The following is a 16,649-nucleotide window of genomic DNA, read 5'->3' as shown; positions in this document are numbered from 1 at the left end:
TGTGTGTGTGTGTGTGTGTGTGTGTGTGTGTGTGTGTGTGTGTGTGTGTGTGTGTGTGTGTGTTTAAATCCAGGTATGCTTTAACTGCTTTGGCAGTGTGTTTGGGATCAAGACAGAGCCTCGACTATGTTTTACAGATGGCTGTAGACGCTGTTGTATCTCTCTCTTTACCTCCTGTGAACATCTTGATTTCAGCCGTCACTAAACACAAATGTGAAAATTTCCTATTTGGATTCATCACTCCATCAGACTTGTTGCCAGTTCTTAAAAATGGCTTCTTAACAGGGGCACTACTATTGAGGCCATTTCTGATGAAGCTTCAGAGAACAGCAGACGCTTCTTTTAGGTCCTGCCTCAGGTCTTTGCTTTGTCTTTTCCAATTCCATAATGACTTTCAGATGCTATTTATCTGTTGTAGATAGTTCGTTTTAGTTGTTGAGGTGTTAGGTTTTGAGTTAGTCTTCATTTTTATGTTTTAATGATTAACAAACACACAAAAACAAGCACACAAAAACAAGCAGTCCTACGAACATTGTCAGGTACACGGACTGGACTGAAAATGAGTGAAAAAGAAGCTAATGTCCAAAGAAACACTATAAATGATTTTCAGAAAGTCTGGAGCACTTTTGCTCAAGACAATTAAAAAAAGTATGAAGTAAGCAAAATATGAGGAAATGAGGGTTGGCTTAAGACTTTTGCACAGTATTCTATCCATGAGGTCCATACATTCTTTCTTTATAAACACCAGTTTATATGTGGGAAGGGCAAACACAGGGTTTTTGTCTGTAAGCATCATTTATATATTCTTATAGAACTATTGTTTTCTTCCTACCTGACATATAGAGAGATAGGCACGACGGTATTAAGAATGATGACGTAGGACCAAAAGGAGAGGAAGGCCGAGAACAGGAAGTTATTCACAGGAGTGTCCCAAGCCAGGTAGCTCTGGAACAAGGACCCCACCTCTTTCTCCCACCCTGCATTACCCACAGCCAGGATCATACCCATGCACACCAGGAAGCCAAATATCTGACAGAAAATGGACACAGACAAAAAAGTAGAGAGTAAATAAATGAATTTTACAGTTAGATCTATAGTCATTTAAGCCTAAGTTAGAACAGAATACATCAGTAGTGGAGATATATGAAACTAAATTCAAGCCAGTGAGATCATGTCCTGAAATAGTTATGAGCTATGAAAATGAGAAGTGTGGGATGTCCTACCCAGAGGACCAGTGTGTTCATCAATCGATCGATACTCGTACGCTTAAACTTGGTGCGACCGCTGTTCTGCATTAGCTTGGTGTCTGGGCCTGGCAAACAGAAACAGGGTAAGACTTGCAACATACAGCAAATGCATTATTTTTCTGTGCAAACATGCACACACCTACCTGCAAAGATGACCAGGCCATAGCAAGCCTCTGTGTTGCGGAGCACACATCCTCGGAGGAGCATGTTCTGATTGGTCAGGCTGTATTTCTTCTCTCTCCAGTACAGAGTCCCGGAAAAACGATCCAGCTTGTTGTTGGGAGGCTCACACACCACCTCGCCTTCAAACAAAGAAGAGTGTGGACAAGCAAACACACAAATGTAAATTAGATGCTCATTCATAGTCATCTGAATCCAGTCACTGCTATGTTTTTAGAATTGAATTAATCACCCGGATGACATCACGCTGTTGTCGTGCACCTGAACACGTGCACAGAGGGAGGATCACACACCTTTTGTAAGCTGATGTGAGGCAAAACGTGAGCAGATTTGCTGCAGTAATGCATTTTCCCGAGCAGGTGAGGAGTGTGTGGGTGTGATGTGCTGACACAGTGATGCGGTGGCTGTGTGATAGGCTGCCATTCACTGGTGGTGGAGCCGTACAGAAAGTGTGTGTCTCTGTTTGTGTGTATGTGTGAATTTTAGTGTGAAATGTGCATTAGCATGATTGAGAAAACATTTGATTCAAGCTTCCTGGTGCATGCTGAAAACCGTTAATCCTTATTCTGCAATGCAAAAAGACAAAACAAGTTTCTCCTCCTAACTCACCGTCAAATGAAGCCAAGTTGTTCGGGTCTCCAAGTTCAGATGTCACTGACACAGACTGACGCACCTTCATATTGGTCTCTCTGCAAGACAAAACCACACACAGCAGTTTAGATGTAGTGTTGCGTTCCTTCTGCAGATTTTAGGTTTTTTTTGGTCACGCGAACAGATGTTGAGGTGCAGCGTGTTTTCTGACCCGTCTAGCTCGGCTGTCTCGATGTAACAGAGACCATGAGGTTCAGTGCTAGACAACAGGAGCAGGTCAGCCTGAAAATGGATACAACAGCTGAGATTAGCATCAGCACGGTCAACATGGACTGAACTAGAAAAGCGCTGATGACACAGCAACGACTGTTTGCATCTATTACAGCTACAAGAAAAGGCAGAATAATTGCAACTGAAAGCATGTTAGTGATTAAATGTAGCACTTCTAATGAGGCACATAATGCATTACAATCCATTTAGCATCAGAGCTTGTGGTCTACTGAAAGCTATTATGATCAAACAGAGGTCTAAAAACACGAGAAGATGCTGGTGCTGAACACTAAGCTGGTGTAATGGTAGATAAATGGGCCTTTTCGGACTACTGATCACTATGTTTTCTTTTGTTTCTGTGCTGGGTGCACACTTACTGCCACAAACTGGTTGTTTTCCAGTTTAATAATATCACCCACTCGAACATTCATCCACTTTTCATTTTGAAGCCTGGAAGAGCAAAACGAAGAGAAACAGTAAAAAAAAAAAAAAGTAACGGATGCTGCTCTATTTTAAGAAACCTCTTAAATCAAGAGATGGGTAAAATCTGAACAGGTAAGTTGTCAGATGTAATGACTCACGAGCCACGGATGAGGACCTGAGACTGACGATTGTTCACTTGGTTGTCGCTCTTGTGACGAAACTGGAGATGACAAAAGGTAACGTGTAGTAGAAATACAGACTCGTATCTGTGCCTGTGGTGCATGAAAACATACTCACGTAGTCATCCGTGGCATCCTTTACTGCAGTGATGCTCAGCACCAGAGCTAAAGGCACGATGGTGGTGAACCAGGAGAGGGAGGAGATCTGAGGTATCAACTAAACACAGGGAGACAAAGCTTATTATGCAAATTACTTTTCAAATGGAACACAAAGGCAGTGTAAGATACAGAGATAGCTACGTCTAACCCCAGCCACATCAAAGACAGCTTGTTATGATGGTGAGTGTACCTGATGGTACAAAATCGTGGTGAGACAGTACCAAGGAGGCAAAAACAACAAAGCTACAGTACACTGGTTTGTTTGGGTAGTTTTAAAACAAGCATTTGTTCAATAATAGACCCCTAACTTCACCAGAGTGTTAGGAACCAAACCTTGCTTTTAGTTGAACTATAACATAATATAACATTTTGGGGCTTTGAAATGAGTTTAAAGGAGCTGAGGGGGTATGGTTTCATTTTATCTAGCAAGGTTTGAGATTGCAACTAACTCAATATCTCTAGCCTAATGAACAGGAGAACTTACAGTGGCTTCTAAAAATGCAAAAACATAAAAGAATTAACAGCAGCTCTGTTAGCCTGGACTTAAAATCAGCATCCTCACTGCCCCACAGTCACGTGCTAATGATGTGCAGGTTTCCCTGCATATCATTTGATTGCACACTCATTTACTATTATTTAAAATATTGATAACTGATAACATGCCATCACTACAATCATACAGTACAGTACCAAAGTATTGCACGTAATGAAATTTTGCTGCTGGTGTGCAGAAAAAGTTCCAAGGACCAGCCTCTGGCACGTGTGTTTTTCTGGCTTTATTATGACAGGAAAGCTAGAGGAGAGAACAGGGGGAAGTGGCCTTGGGCCTCTGGTCTGGCCTTACAGCATATAGTTTGCCTCATTCACACAATGAGCTAACTGTGTGTATGAATTTTCATGTTACTCCATCCACTAGACATTATGACATAATCAAGAGGCATTTGTTGCCAGTGAAATGTGTTTGAAATGATTTGTTATGAAATAACTGATCTCATATTCCGCATTGATGTTTTTTTTCATCATATTCTCAAGTGCAGGAAACTGTGAGGCTCACTACTTCCCTGAAAGTCTTTTATTAATAGCTTATTTTCCATTTCTACAACAGATTAGATCAGCCATTTGGAATTTGAATGTACCAATATTCATCTAATTTTGTACCACCAAACTTTAACTAACAGTTACTGATCACGGTCCTTTAAGGGCGTTAACTAGAAAATCATGTGCCCCTTATGCCTCCTGTCTGTCTTTGATTTCTCACCTGTAGTATGAGCAGGAAAAGAAAGTAGGTGTTGGCTACTTCCTGGAACTGCTCAAACAGATTGACGGGCAGAAACGTGATGATGTTGTACTTGGATGTCATGATGCAGTTACTCTGGAGGATTAGGAGGGAAGAAAATACCTCTCAGTTAAATTGCTTTACGAGTATAGAGATTTCGAATATGTACAATAGAAAACAGCAAACTCTCTTACGGCATACTGAAACTTTTCGTTGTACTCTCTGTCATTGGCTCTGACCCTTCTCTCCTCCTCTGCGGAAACACAGCACACAAGATGAGTCATTAAGGCATCAAAACAAACACATGCAGTAAGTCTGCATAAGGACGAATTTTTAGCATGTTTGGCAAACTGCAGAGTTTAAAAATGTCGGCACTATTCACAGCTTCCTAAAACCTGGAAACAAAAGAGAGGGAATCAAGCAGTGAAATCAAGACGTTTATTGTCATATACACCCCAAAACACAGTGGTTACACTGAGCAATGATTGTTTTACTTTGTGAGTTGCCCTCACAGTAAAATAAATAACTACACTAAAAGAAAAGAAACGAAAAGAGTAATGAGCATAGAAAAACAAATAAGATAAATGAAGTAGTATGAACAGAAGGTTTGATTGAGGTTAGAATATAAAGTACAAGATACTTATGGATGCTATCTTACTTACTAATGGTAATGGACATTCAGAATGTATGAGTGTTATTATATAAAACTGTATTATATTGAGTGCAATTGCAGTTGTACAGGTCAGTATGGAAGAAAACAGCTGGCAGTGTTGAAGCATGTATTCATACATCGGTGACTGTGCTGTGCATTGGTTGAGTGTAATAGATACAGAGTGTCAGGCCGGAGGCATGCAAAACCAATAAGCAGGCCAATCACCGCTGATGTTTCGTTAGCTGCTACTACTCTTTGTTATTATCCAGATGTGCAGTCGTGGCCAAATACACGCAACCAAACATAAGTGTGCGTGCAAAGGTTTAGGCACCGATAAAGGCAGATCATAGTATAGTCTCCAAGTTTCAGAGAGTAAAATTAAGACCGTTTCTTTTTCCTGTGCTCAATCTCTTGTGCACCCCTCCTCCTGACCTTGCACTTTATCCTATTGCTGTTTTTAGGTTTCTGTTATGCTGATGCAAAGTAGTTTGGGAGTTCCCCTCCTCATCTTCCTCCAACACCAGTCGCTTCTCTTCTAATATTAATGAAATGGCTTTTAAAATGAAATGACTGGTCATTTTGAACAGGGCTGCACACACACACACACACACACCAAAGTAATAATATCCAAGACCAAGCGCATGTTTTGTGCACGAAAGCACAGTCCTTAGCATACTTTTGACAGATTTGTGAAAGGCAGTGAGGTGCCACAGGAAGGGACATCACACAACAGAAACCGATAGGCTATAATCAAATGCCGGCACATAAACAAAGACGCTGTGGTTTCCTGTGTTTCTGCAGCACAGTGAAGCTTTCGCACTGCTCATAACCTACATCTTTGTCCCTGCTGCATTCAGCTTCACCAAAAGAGACAGAGGCCACTTAAAGTTATCCCATTAGAGCTGCACTTTACCGTCAGGTTATAAGACAGATCTGATGTGACAGATTAGCTCTGGTTGGCTTTAGACCTGCTGCGCCTTTGTCAGGGTGGTTTTAGTCAATTTAGAAAAACACGTTACGTCCACTTATTGCTGATGGTGTTGAGTGAGACTGACAATGAGATGGACACTAGCAGAAATGATTACATCATTTTTTGTAATGTTGATAAAATATTGGCATATTTAAATGTATTTTGCTCCAGTTTATTAAAAAGAGGTCAGTTCACAACTACGGTCACCTCATGGTGCTTTACACTGTAAAGCAAAGACCATACAACATTATAGAAATAACCCCAACAATGCAATAATTTCCGGTAAACTGCTTGTTAGGCTGGCAACTCCCTGTTACCACATAGAGACCTCAAGCAGAACCACGCTCAGTGAAGAGTAACTATCTGCCAGGACCGGAAAAAGAAGGCAGAGAAAACAAAAGCATGGTCAAAATTTGTTGCACAGTGCCCTGAAAAAGTATTTGCCCCTTCCCGATTTCTTTTTTAATATATTTGTCTATCTAACATTCAACAATTTGGGGGTTCAGTATCTCACCCAAGGACACTCTGGCATGCAGACGGAAAAAGTGCAGGATTGAACCACTGCCCTTCTGATTAATAGACAACCTGCACTACCTCCTGAGCCAAAGTCACAAAACCAGATTGAGATATTTTTGCGTGACTTGTAAAAGATTGCACATGCTGGAAAACCATCCAGTGCGACTAAATTAAAACAATTCTACGAAGAAGAGTGGACCAAAATTCCTCCACAGTGATGTTAACGCAAGTAAATACAAAACTGTAGTCTTTAACTTTGTTCATTATTAAAATTAGTTTGTATGATCCAAAGCATGTAAGTGTGACAAAGCCCCCAGGAAGAGGCAAATTGTTTTTCATTGTTTCCAAAAGCAAGTGAGTTACTTTTGTTTTTAATATTCCTATCAGTCACTGTGGCTGTTGTTGAGTAGCACGATTTATTAGAAAAAAATCTAAATAGTTACATAAGAAAAAATTGTTTTAGGCATCAACTTCCCTTTCTTGGAGTTTCTATCTGACAGATGTGAGATTTCTGGGTGCATGCAAAAAGCTGTGAATGTGATTGTGCACAATCCACAAACTTTTCCAATCCCTTTGGCATTTCTCCTCCTAAGACGAAGGTCATCGTGCTGTTTTCTGAGACAAATGTCCACCAGAGAGATCTGTCTGACATGCAGTGCCAAGCCTGGTGGGAAAAGCCAAGATCCTTGTGCCAGCTAAGCACCAATGTGAAGTCAGGACCAGCCTGTGTCTGTCCCAGCCACTGCTGTGCAAGCTGAACACCTCAGCCTAAATGCATGAGCATCTTTAACAAACTGCTCAGTAAGTGTTTAATGTCTCTGACAACTTCAAGGGCATTAGAAGCCCTGACGCAAGCTGCATACCATACAGTAAACCTGCGTGAATCTATAAAGCTCCATTACGGAGAAACTTTCAGTGGCAGCCTTACTCCCAGCATAAGGTTTCCATAAAGGGCTGAGACACAAACGAGTTAATATATATTGATTTAAACTAAAATAACTAATGTCATATAGAAAGAGTAACTGTAACCTAATACAAAAGCACTAATTTTGTTTCATCTACCTTCCTGTCTCTTTAACACTGTCTCTGCTCATGCCTGGACATGTGAGGACACAATCTCCTTACGTCTCCACAAGCGACACACTTGCACAACAGATTTAGTGCAGATTGAATTCGGAACAATAACGACCACAGTCATTCAATGTGAATTGCAGTACGGGAAGCGCTAATGTCCCTGCCGCGACTAAAACTAAGTCAGGGTCAGATCAGACTGCAGAGAAGTGAGCATCACTCACAGTGGCTGATCTAATTAGGTGAAAAGGGGATAGCGGAGTCGTGTGCAGCCCAGCAAGCGCATACGGTGATCTAATTTGCTGGAAAAAAAATGCTAGTGACACAATCAGAGAATGATGGAGTGGAGGTCAAATGAAGGTGCACATCCAGGGTGATTTGAGATAGTTAACCTAAGGAATAAGAATACAGATGGAGCAGTGCAGAGGAGGGCTGGCGCCTGAAAGATTGATCAGGGACTCACGCAGCAGAGACACGAACATCAGCCACATATTTAGACCGGATCCAAGCAAAACTCTGGTGTTTGGCATGATTCACTGTCAGCACGTAACACCGGAAAACAGCTGAGATTAAGCAACTAGTTTAAGGCTGTTGGGGTCAACTCCAAAAGATACAGACTGAAGTGTGAAATCAGAAGAACAACAGATATCTCTCTGTTATTAAATCTTAGGAGAATGCTGATGTGTAAAAACCTGAACAGTCATTGATGACACAAAGTGCTACAGTGCAAAAAACCCCAAACAAACCAACTAGGTCTGTGATGCAGAGATGTAATATGACACATATGCAAAAGAGAGTGAGAGAGAGATGAAGCAGCAGGAATGAGACTTGGACTCAGATGGGATGAAGATGAGAGATGATATTTATTAGGAAACAAATAAATAAATAGTTTGCACGATGAACAGCCTCCTGGCGGTGAAGACAGTAAAGACTTCTTCCCAACTTCAGCCTTAATTTTCCCCGCACAGACTCGTACCTGTCCGCCTCTTTTTCGATTTTCTTCCATCCAGTCCTCTCTTTTTCTTTCCTTGCAGGGGGAAAAGAACGACTGGAAACCATTTCTCCGGGATGTCTTTGAGCACTGTCATCTTAAATTTCTTTAAGTCACAGTGTGATGATTTTTTTTCCTTAAATCGCTGGCTATGCGCTGTTTCAGTAACAAGTCACAGCCACATCTGACCGTCACGTCTCCGCAAGGACGCGCGCACGAAGCTCCGGCCCCAGCTCAGTCAAGTTAGATTAGAGACTCAGTCCCAGTCCCAGCCTCCGCTGCTTATTGCTCCATCCCCTCCCCCAAAATATACACACGTGCACGCGATGTCCACCCCTTGCTGATTCGTCTTCCTCCTTCCGCGGGATCAGTGATGTCATCTTTTTTTCTAATTAGGAAAATAAAGCGCAGGGCTCGGACCTGTATTTTCTGTGAACATCGTGCTTTATGTCAGCCTCATTCGAAACATAAACACTGATGATGTGTAGGCATTACGCAATCTCAAAGGCGAGAGGCGTTACCATGGAAGCCGCATCACCACGGGTCCTACAGCCGAAACTGGTCGCCATTTTGGATCTAAAGTCGTTTTTTCGTGTGTGGAGTCCAATTGTCGTTTGGAGCCAAAATGTCCGGTGCAGGAGTTCAGTGTCCTGCGTGATCCTAACGTTAGAAGGTGTGCCGCAGTGGGAAGGGCCAGACAGGTGCCCGGGCACGTGCTGAGCGGCGATCCTCGTGTTGAGGCTGAGGCTCTCCCTGATCTATATGTGAAGCATGAGCCTAAGAAACCAAAACAAAGCACTGCGGGGGGCGAACAGGCAACTTCCTCTACAAACAGCAGGTTGTTTTGGCACATGAAGAGTTAGTTTACACCTATCAGAACTGATTTGACGGGGCAGCAATTACGGATGGGGACTGATGACGGCAAGGTACAACAATGACATTATGGCAGTCTCTTTAATGACCTGCAATGCATCACTGATGAAACCACTTCACTTTGATCAGCATCTGCAGGCGTCCTGTATTCAGAGATCACGAGCTCTGATTTGACTTTTTCTTTTCAGAGATGAGCGCACACAGATCGTGTGAAGGCTTAGGGAAAGATAGATAAAAGCACGGCTAATACTTCTGTATGACTCTCAGTGTGATTGGGGGAATGAGACTGCAGTAGAAAGTGATTTGAGAGCTCAAATTGAATAGAAAGGCAGTATATAAATACCATAGTCCACTTACCACCTAATCAATGATGGCAATTCATTAATTAATTTATTCACTCAACATTAGTCAGGTTTTTACCGTGCGTAAACCTCGTGTTTCACCTGTACCTAATCTCTATTCTTTTCTTGTATTCTAATAATTAGCATTTTCTGCTTACACCAGTGCCTCTTCTCCAAACGAGCATCAACTGCAGTCAAAACACACGCTTTACGAAACCGTCAGACTGTGAGAACAGAGAACTTTTCTCATTTCTCACTTTCTATAATCTGTCCCTCCTAGTCTCCCCTTTCCTCTGTCGTCTTGCTTCTGGCCCTGAAATCCATGTCAGTGCGCCTCCCTGAAGGACGTCTCAGCTCCTAAAATGCATCTGGAGGACTGAGGAGAGAGGAGGCTTGCCAGGAAAGATGTATCCTTTGCAGGAGCGCTTTATAAAAGCGGTGTCACACAGCTGGAATATATGCAACAAACTCTACAGTCCTTTCAGTCCATACGCCGTTCAGTTATTTAACTGTGTGATCAAACTTTCAGGCCTTCACAGTTTGTGTGGGTTTGATTAAAAATCTTTTCACATTGGGTTACGGCTCCAGAATGTCTCATTTTGTTAAAGTGCTCTCTCTCCCTCGCCTCCTCTGTTCATCTTTCTGATGGGAAGGACCAAGATGAGAGGAAATGAGAATGCAGGAAATGAGAAATGAGAAAAGGGGACAGTATGACTTGTTTGGAGATCCTTTGTTAGTGTTCACTAGCTTGAACTAGTACTCTGGTTCTGTGCGGACTTAGCACACACCTGAGACACTTGGCCTTTTCACAGTTACTTTTTCGAGGTCTGAAAAGTGACTTCTCATGGCTAAAATGCCTCTCGGTGCTTGGAGCCCGAGTCAGGCATTACCATACATCTACATCAATGCCACACACACAAAAGTCAGGTTTAAGAATGTTACTCCCAATTGTTTTTGTTTTTTTTAACATCTATCCAGTTCAGGGTCGCAGAGAGGCTGGGAGCCTATTCCAGCTGATGCAGGGCAAGGTATACTCTGGACAGGTTGCCAGTCTATTGCAGGGCTAACAACCATTCACACCTACAGCCATATTTATAACCCCAGAGTAACCAAACCAGAACATTACTACTATATAGATAGATTTTTTATTGTCATTGTGCAGCTTGTACAATGAAAGTCTTTTCGATGGCAGTCTTTCTCACAGCAGCGTATAGAACAAATAAAATTACTAGACAACAAGACAATAAATACCAGGAGAGAGTCCGTGCTGGTACAGCGATAACATGCGAAGTCCACACACAAAGCAACCAATGTGCTGCCCCACCGGGTTTAAGAGCAATCAGTAAGATATAAATAACTTATATAGTTAATTTAGTAATAATTTGGAAACCTCCTTTGTTTTATTAACCACAGAAACATTTAATGATACTGTCAAACTATGTAAAACAAGTTGTGGCAGATGGATCCCCCAATCTGAGCCTGGTTCTGCTGCAGGTTTCTTCCTGTTTAAAGGGAGTTTTTCCTTCCCACTCTCTCCAAGTACTTGCTCAGAAGGGGTTGTCTGACTGTTGGGATTTCTCTCTATTATTTTAGGGTCTTTACCTTACAATATGAAGTCATTTGAGTCAACTGTTATTGTGATTTGGTGAAATATAAACAAAATTGAATTGAACTGAAGGCTAAAGCTGTGTTCGGCCAGTGTTTGTGAAAACTTCTATCTTTCAGTCATTTCCATCTGGTTGTTTTAGAGCCCCCACCCTTCCCTCCAGAGAACTGGTGTCATAATACATTGTCTGTCTGGGAATCTGCAGATGAGCTTCAGTAATAAGTGCTGTTTAATACATTATGATAGTCTGAAATGTATTGAATGTTTGTTTTCCAGCATATTGTTTCTGCCTGTAGATAAATATGTGAATGCATTCTTGCTATCGAGCAGCATGCATCACACCTTCCATGTCGACGTTGTCATTTGGTTAACTGCATTTCTCATTGTCAAGCCACACTGGATGAAACTAGTTTAACTGCAGATGTGATTAATGTACTGACCTGGGGGAGGCCTCTTTCTGAACATCTCCACTCTGCTGGCGTCCTTCTGCTCTGGCCCATGGGACTGTCTGCCAAGGGAAAGAAGGGAGGTGGGTGAGACTGAGGAGGATACAGGGGAGACTACAGAGCTGACCGTCTACAGAGCACGAGCAGGAAAAAAAAGTGAAATGGGAGCCATAAAAATGTGATTGTGCGTGGAAGGGAAATAGCTTTTTCAGTTTCAAGCCAAACCACGGCCAGGTGTTGCAACCTACTTACTGTAATGTTTCTTTTTTTTTCTTTTCACAGCTTTGCCCTCCCATTTAGACAGTGAAAATCAGTCGAGCATTAAAACCACTGCACAACACGACACACACACACACACCAGGCTCTCTCTGGTCTCTTTTGAGCCATAACGAGGATGTGACATTCAACAGAGAGCTGCATCTGTCTCTGTAGCACACTGTCTCTGGTGGCTGGGGCCAGATCCACTGTCAGCCTCTCCCTATAGTGGATCAAAGAGAGTAATGGAGCAGCATTTTTTGCATGCATAGCACAGTTAAGCATCTTCTCTTCTCTCCTGTCATCATTTATGCTGACCTATTAATATCACACACCTCACTGCTTTTATTCACTCTTTTGCCACAGCTAAGTACATAGGCTAAAAGGCATGACAGGTGAGGCATTATAATCTTTGCCTTGCCTTTGTTGTGGATACTACAAGATACACACAATATGACAGTCAGGGGTAGCTGACTGGGAGCCAGGATCTAATCAATACTCCTGAGAAAGAGCTGCTTTGTTTTTCTCCATGTGAGCTGAGCTGATCAGTTTTCAGCTAGAGTTCCCAACATTATCTCTCAGCCTGACGTACAGTCCCCTTTTTCCATGTCCTCTGCTCACTTTCCACCCTATATATACCACCCATTTATAATTCTAACAGGTACTAATGAGTGAGAGTGTTTGCCATGTTCTTGCACATCTCTCCACAAACATGCACACACACACACTCTCCATCTGTGAGTGGCATCTTCTATAACCCACAGGACCCAAGAAATGCCATTATGAAATAACGCTGGCAGCCAGGGGAGTGAGGGCACAGTAAATATCCAAACACCTTTCTTGGCCTTTGAGCAGAATTCCTTTCTTTGCTCCTGCTGGATTTAGGCTGATGTATTAGAGGATTTGAAGCTCGGAAATTCATTATTACGCTATTTTACAGTGTTGTTAATCACCTAAAAAGCTAAAACTTGAGATACAGCAGGATAATAACTCAGCCTGCTGGGATGTAATTAGGGAAATGGTCAGAAGGGACCTGCTAGGTTCAATTTGATCCATGCTATAGAACAGATTTTACAGTTCTTTTCAATAATGTATTGCAATCACTTATTTTTCTATAGCTGCATGCAAGCCTGCTGAAATAAATCTCAAGATCACCACTTTCACATCACAACTTTCGTAAGGAAGCCCAGAACATGAAACCGAAACAGCAAAAGATTAAAAGATAACTAACAAAGTTAGGTTATTATGCAATGAGCCTGCTAACAGACCAGGCTATATATTTCCTGAGGCAAAATTAAATGACTTGGTTTTTCCTCGTGTCTTGTACGCGGTGCATCGCTTTGAAATGATCTGCTCCCAGTATGTGCTATAGTCCCCGTGCCTCCTCTACACATGGTCACATCAAAGCATTCTGCAGGCAAAGCACTGGCACCGCTATAGCACACCTTACGTACATGAAATCTGCATTATGTTCTATCACAGTAATGTTACAAACACCACAAAGCTGCCTTTTATTAACAATGTCATCAGGAAGCCAACAAAGTGGAACACTTTCAGAGTTAAACCAGCATACACTTGATGTTCTGATAACAGGCTGTGCAGGCTGTAACCTTCTTTTACACAATGCCTGTCTGATTCAACACCATTACAAGACTAATCTGTTTGATACCATAATAAATACTAACTTGCTAATAACATGTTGCGCTGTCTGCTGACAATGCAACCTGTTCAAAGAAAAAGCAACAACACTGCTGTATGCCACTGAGGCAACTTCCAGAAGGAATATCCTCCACTGTATGCTTACGCACTCAGGACATTATCTGTGTGCTTTAGGATATTTTCTCCTCTCCACAAGTATGTAAATAAACACTGATGTAGCTTTAAGTATAGCTGCACAGCATCCCATTAAAAATAATGCTATCATAGGTAAAAGCCATCAGGCTCTGCCTTGGATGTAGTCGTTTATTAAGTAAGCTTAGTGTACCACAAAGCTCACGGCCCTGGTTTAAGTAACCTTAAGAGCGAATGCTTTCAGTCTAGTGATGCTCGCCACAGTGGCGGGACTGAGTTTCACTTTGAGTTTGGAAATGTTATTATGACTAATACCGACATACAGGAACTCTACTGCAGAGGTGTGAGGGTGAAACTAGCCGTACCTACTGTACAGGATGAGCCTGGTCACACTGGAGCAGCAATGAGAGCTGAACGCTTCACAAGCAAAGCGAGACTCGCGTCAATATTTGCAGAGGATAAAGAGACTGCATAGCAAATCCTCATGACCATGTTAGAAGAAGAAGATGATGATGATGATAGGGAGCAGCTACCCAAAGCTAAGAGAGACCAGCATAGGGATCTTACCTTGGCAACTTTGCGTTATAAACAGGGTTTTGGAGACGTCCTCGCTGCTCCTGTCGCTGAGGTCATGATGAGGTCTGGGGGATGAAGAGGCGACGCTTTGTGATATATGATAAAGGCCAGTGAGGTGGGAGGGGGGAGACAGGCACCGTGCAGAGGTAAGGGAGGGTTTGGCTTCAGCTGCCGGAGAGGAGAAGAAGGAGCAGGAGGAGGGGTTGCACCTCCTTCACTTTCTCCTCTCTCTGAACTTCCTGCAATCAGGAAGCCAACATCACACCGGACAACCCGTAGGTGTTTTACTTCTGTATTCAATGTGGCAGCACAGTCTTGCGGCATTTCACTCATGCTGTTTGCACGTGCTGACGGCACGCTACCCGTTTTTAACACTTTAAACTTGATAAACAGTCGCTCCTTCCCTCAGCAGCCTGAACACACCTCATCGCCTTTCAAGCGTTTTATTTGGTCTCTGTGTTATATCGCCCTCTACAGGTCTGTCAGCGCCATCTCCTCCAACATCTTTGTAAGCCTCCACTCATTCATACTACCAGGTGTGGGAAGTCGGATTTTCTGATGAATTATTTATAGTGAAGATTTGTGGCTGCTTTGCTACAAGTTGCTCCAACTTATTTTGGAAAACTCTGGTCAACATTACTGAGACTTTGCCTCGGGTTTAATCATTTAAGGGTTCAGCCTAAAAGTGGTGCATTACATTGAAACGTATAACTATTCATTCTGAATTATTCTTGGAAACTTTTGAAGTTAACATTGTAATGTGTGCCCGACTCAGTTGAGCTTCACAAAGGCGAAAAGAACAGCATATTCCATTAATATCATTGCAAGGCGTGAAATATTACAGAACAAAGTCTGCAGAGGTGTGAGGCTGTTTGATCCCAGAATCCCTCTCTGCTGATCACACAACAGCTTTAACCTTTGCCCGAGTCCTCTTTAAATGAGCTTTGGCCCAAAGAACATGCTGGATCACGTTCAGACAGCTTCTTTGCAGTTATTGAGCTGTAACCTGCACTTGTGGACAGGAGGTTGAACTGTGTTCACAGACAGCGATTTTTGGAAGTGTTTTTGAGACCCTGCAGGGATTGTCATGACAAAAAAATATCACACCCAAAAGGGCCTGAAGATTACAGTCATCTAGTACTGAGCTTCACACTGTCACGATCCTGCGTCTCTGACCCAGCGTGTTCAGTTTCAGTTCTTAAGTTATCCCTTTATATGTTGAGTAAATCTGATTATCTTTTGGTTGCCTTTAGTTTATGTTTCACTTAGGTCTTCTGTGTTAGTCTGTCATGTTTCTTGTCTTCTTGTCCATGTTGTGAAATTGTATTGTCATGTCTGCTTTCCATTCTGTTTGCTTTATTTTGAAGGTCTGCATCCTATGTCAGTGTAGCCAGCTTTGCTTCCTTTGTGTTATGTCAGACTAGTGTCAGCTGTTTCCCCATGTGTTTCCACTTCCCCTAATCACCCTTGTGTGTATTTAGTCTTTGTGTTTCTCTTCATTCTTTGTCAGGTTGTTTGTCCTTTGTGCCACATTGTGTTTCATGCTCTAGATTCCAGGTATCTTTGTATCCACATCAGGTTTTACATTTTGTTTTTTTAATGTTTTTTTTGTTTTTTAGTTTCCCCAGTTTATTTTTTAGCTTCATCTCCACCTTTTGTTTCGTGTAGTTTTCACCAGCCTTAATAAACGGCTCACTTTCTGTTAACATTCAAGTTTTGTCCACGTTCCTTGATGTCTGCATTTTGGGTCCTCTTCGCAAATTTGTACAGTGTGCTGCCGCATACTGTGACACTCTCAGGCAGAGGTTTCTCTGGATTTTTTGATATTACAAATAAAAACCTGAAGTGGAGCATTATTCTGAAATTGTTCCACAAATTAATTTTTTTGCAGGTTGGTAAATCTCTGCCCAACTTTGCTCCTAAGAAATTCTCCAAGATGCTCTTTTTATATATCACTCAAGTTACTGACCTCTTTCCATTTAAACCAATTAGTTACATGAGGTTGTAAGCATTATTGTGAGTCCACTGAACTAAATTAAAACCAAATTATTTTAAAAGTGACATTTACTTCAAATAAACGCCCGCAAAAAACAAACAAACCATCTACTCCGATGAGATCCCGCCCCCCAGAAAAGAAAAACAAAAAACAAAACAAAAACGACACCCTCCAAAATAAGTTAAAACATTCCACCGCACTGCTGCCAATAGTCAGTTTAATTCATTCACCTGTGGGTAC

General features: G+C 42.0%; 1 protein-coding gene across 2 annotated transcripts in view; it reads right to left on the bottom strand.

Annotated features, from left to right (window-relative positions):
* atp8b2 (ATPase phospholipid transporting 8B2) overlaps positions 1 to 14,609 on the bottom strand; it is a 28,313-nt gene extending 13,704 nt beyond the window's left edge. Inside the window, exons 1-12 of one of the 2 annotated variants that reach the window (XM_005732123.1) lie at positions 14,405 to 14,609; positions 11,786 to 11,853; positions 4,520 to 4,578; positions 4,308 to 4,421; positions 3,009 to 3,107; positions 2,870 to 2,931; positions 2,666 to 2,738; positions 2,230 to 2,300; positions 2,037 to 2,116; positions 1,391 to 1,549; positions 1,224 to 1,312; positions 833 to 1,029 (exon numbers count right to left, since the gene is read on the bottom strand). In XM_005732123.1, coding sequence (XP_005732180.1) covers positions 833 to 1,029; positions 1,224 to 1,312; positions 1,391 to 1,549; positions 2,037 to 2,116; positions 2,230 to 2,300; positions 2,666 to 2,738; positions 2,870 to 2,931; positions 3,009 to 3,107; positions 4,308 to 4,421; positions 4,520 to 4,578; positions 11,786 to 11,810 — 1,028 coding nt within the window. In that variant the 5' untranslated portion in view covers positions 11,811 to 11,853; positions 14,405 to 14,609. Of the gene's footprint in view, positions 1 to 832; positions 1,030 to 1,223; positions 1,313 to 1,390; positions 1,550 to 2,036; positions 2,117 to 2,229; positions 2,301 to 2,665; positions 2,739 to 2,869; positions 2,932 to 3,008; positions 3,108 to 4,307; positions 4,422 to 4,519; positions 4,579 to 8,510; positions 9,021 to 11,785; positions 11,854 to 14,404 lie in introns of those variants that run through there. The other variant, XM_005732122.1, reaches the window with a different exon arrangement.
* Positions 14,610 to 16,649: the final 2,040 nt, after the last annotated feature.

The sequence above is a fragment of the Pundamilia nyererei genome, unplaced genomic scaffold (assembly GCF_000239375.1).
Source record: "Pundamilia nyererei isolate P.nyererei 1_Seehausen unplaced genomic scaffold, PunNye1.0 scaffold00045, whole genome shotgun sequence".
NCBI lineage: Eukaryota > Metazoa > Chordata > Actinopteri > Cichliformes > Cichlidae > Pundamilia > Pundamilia nyererei.
Note: the sequence above shows the minus strand (reverse complement) of the source record. Positions and strands in the feature narration are given on the sequence as shown.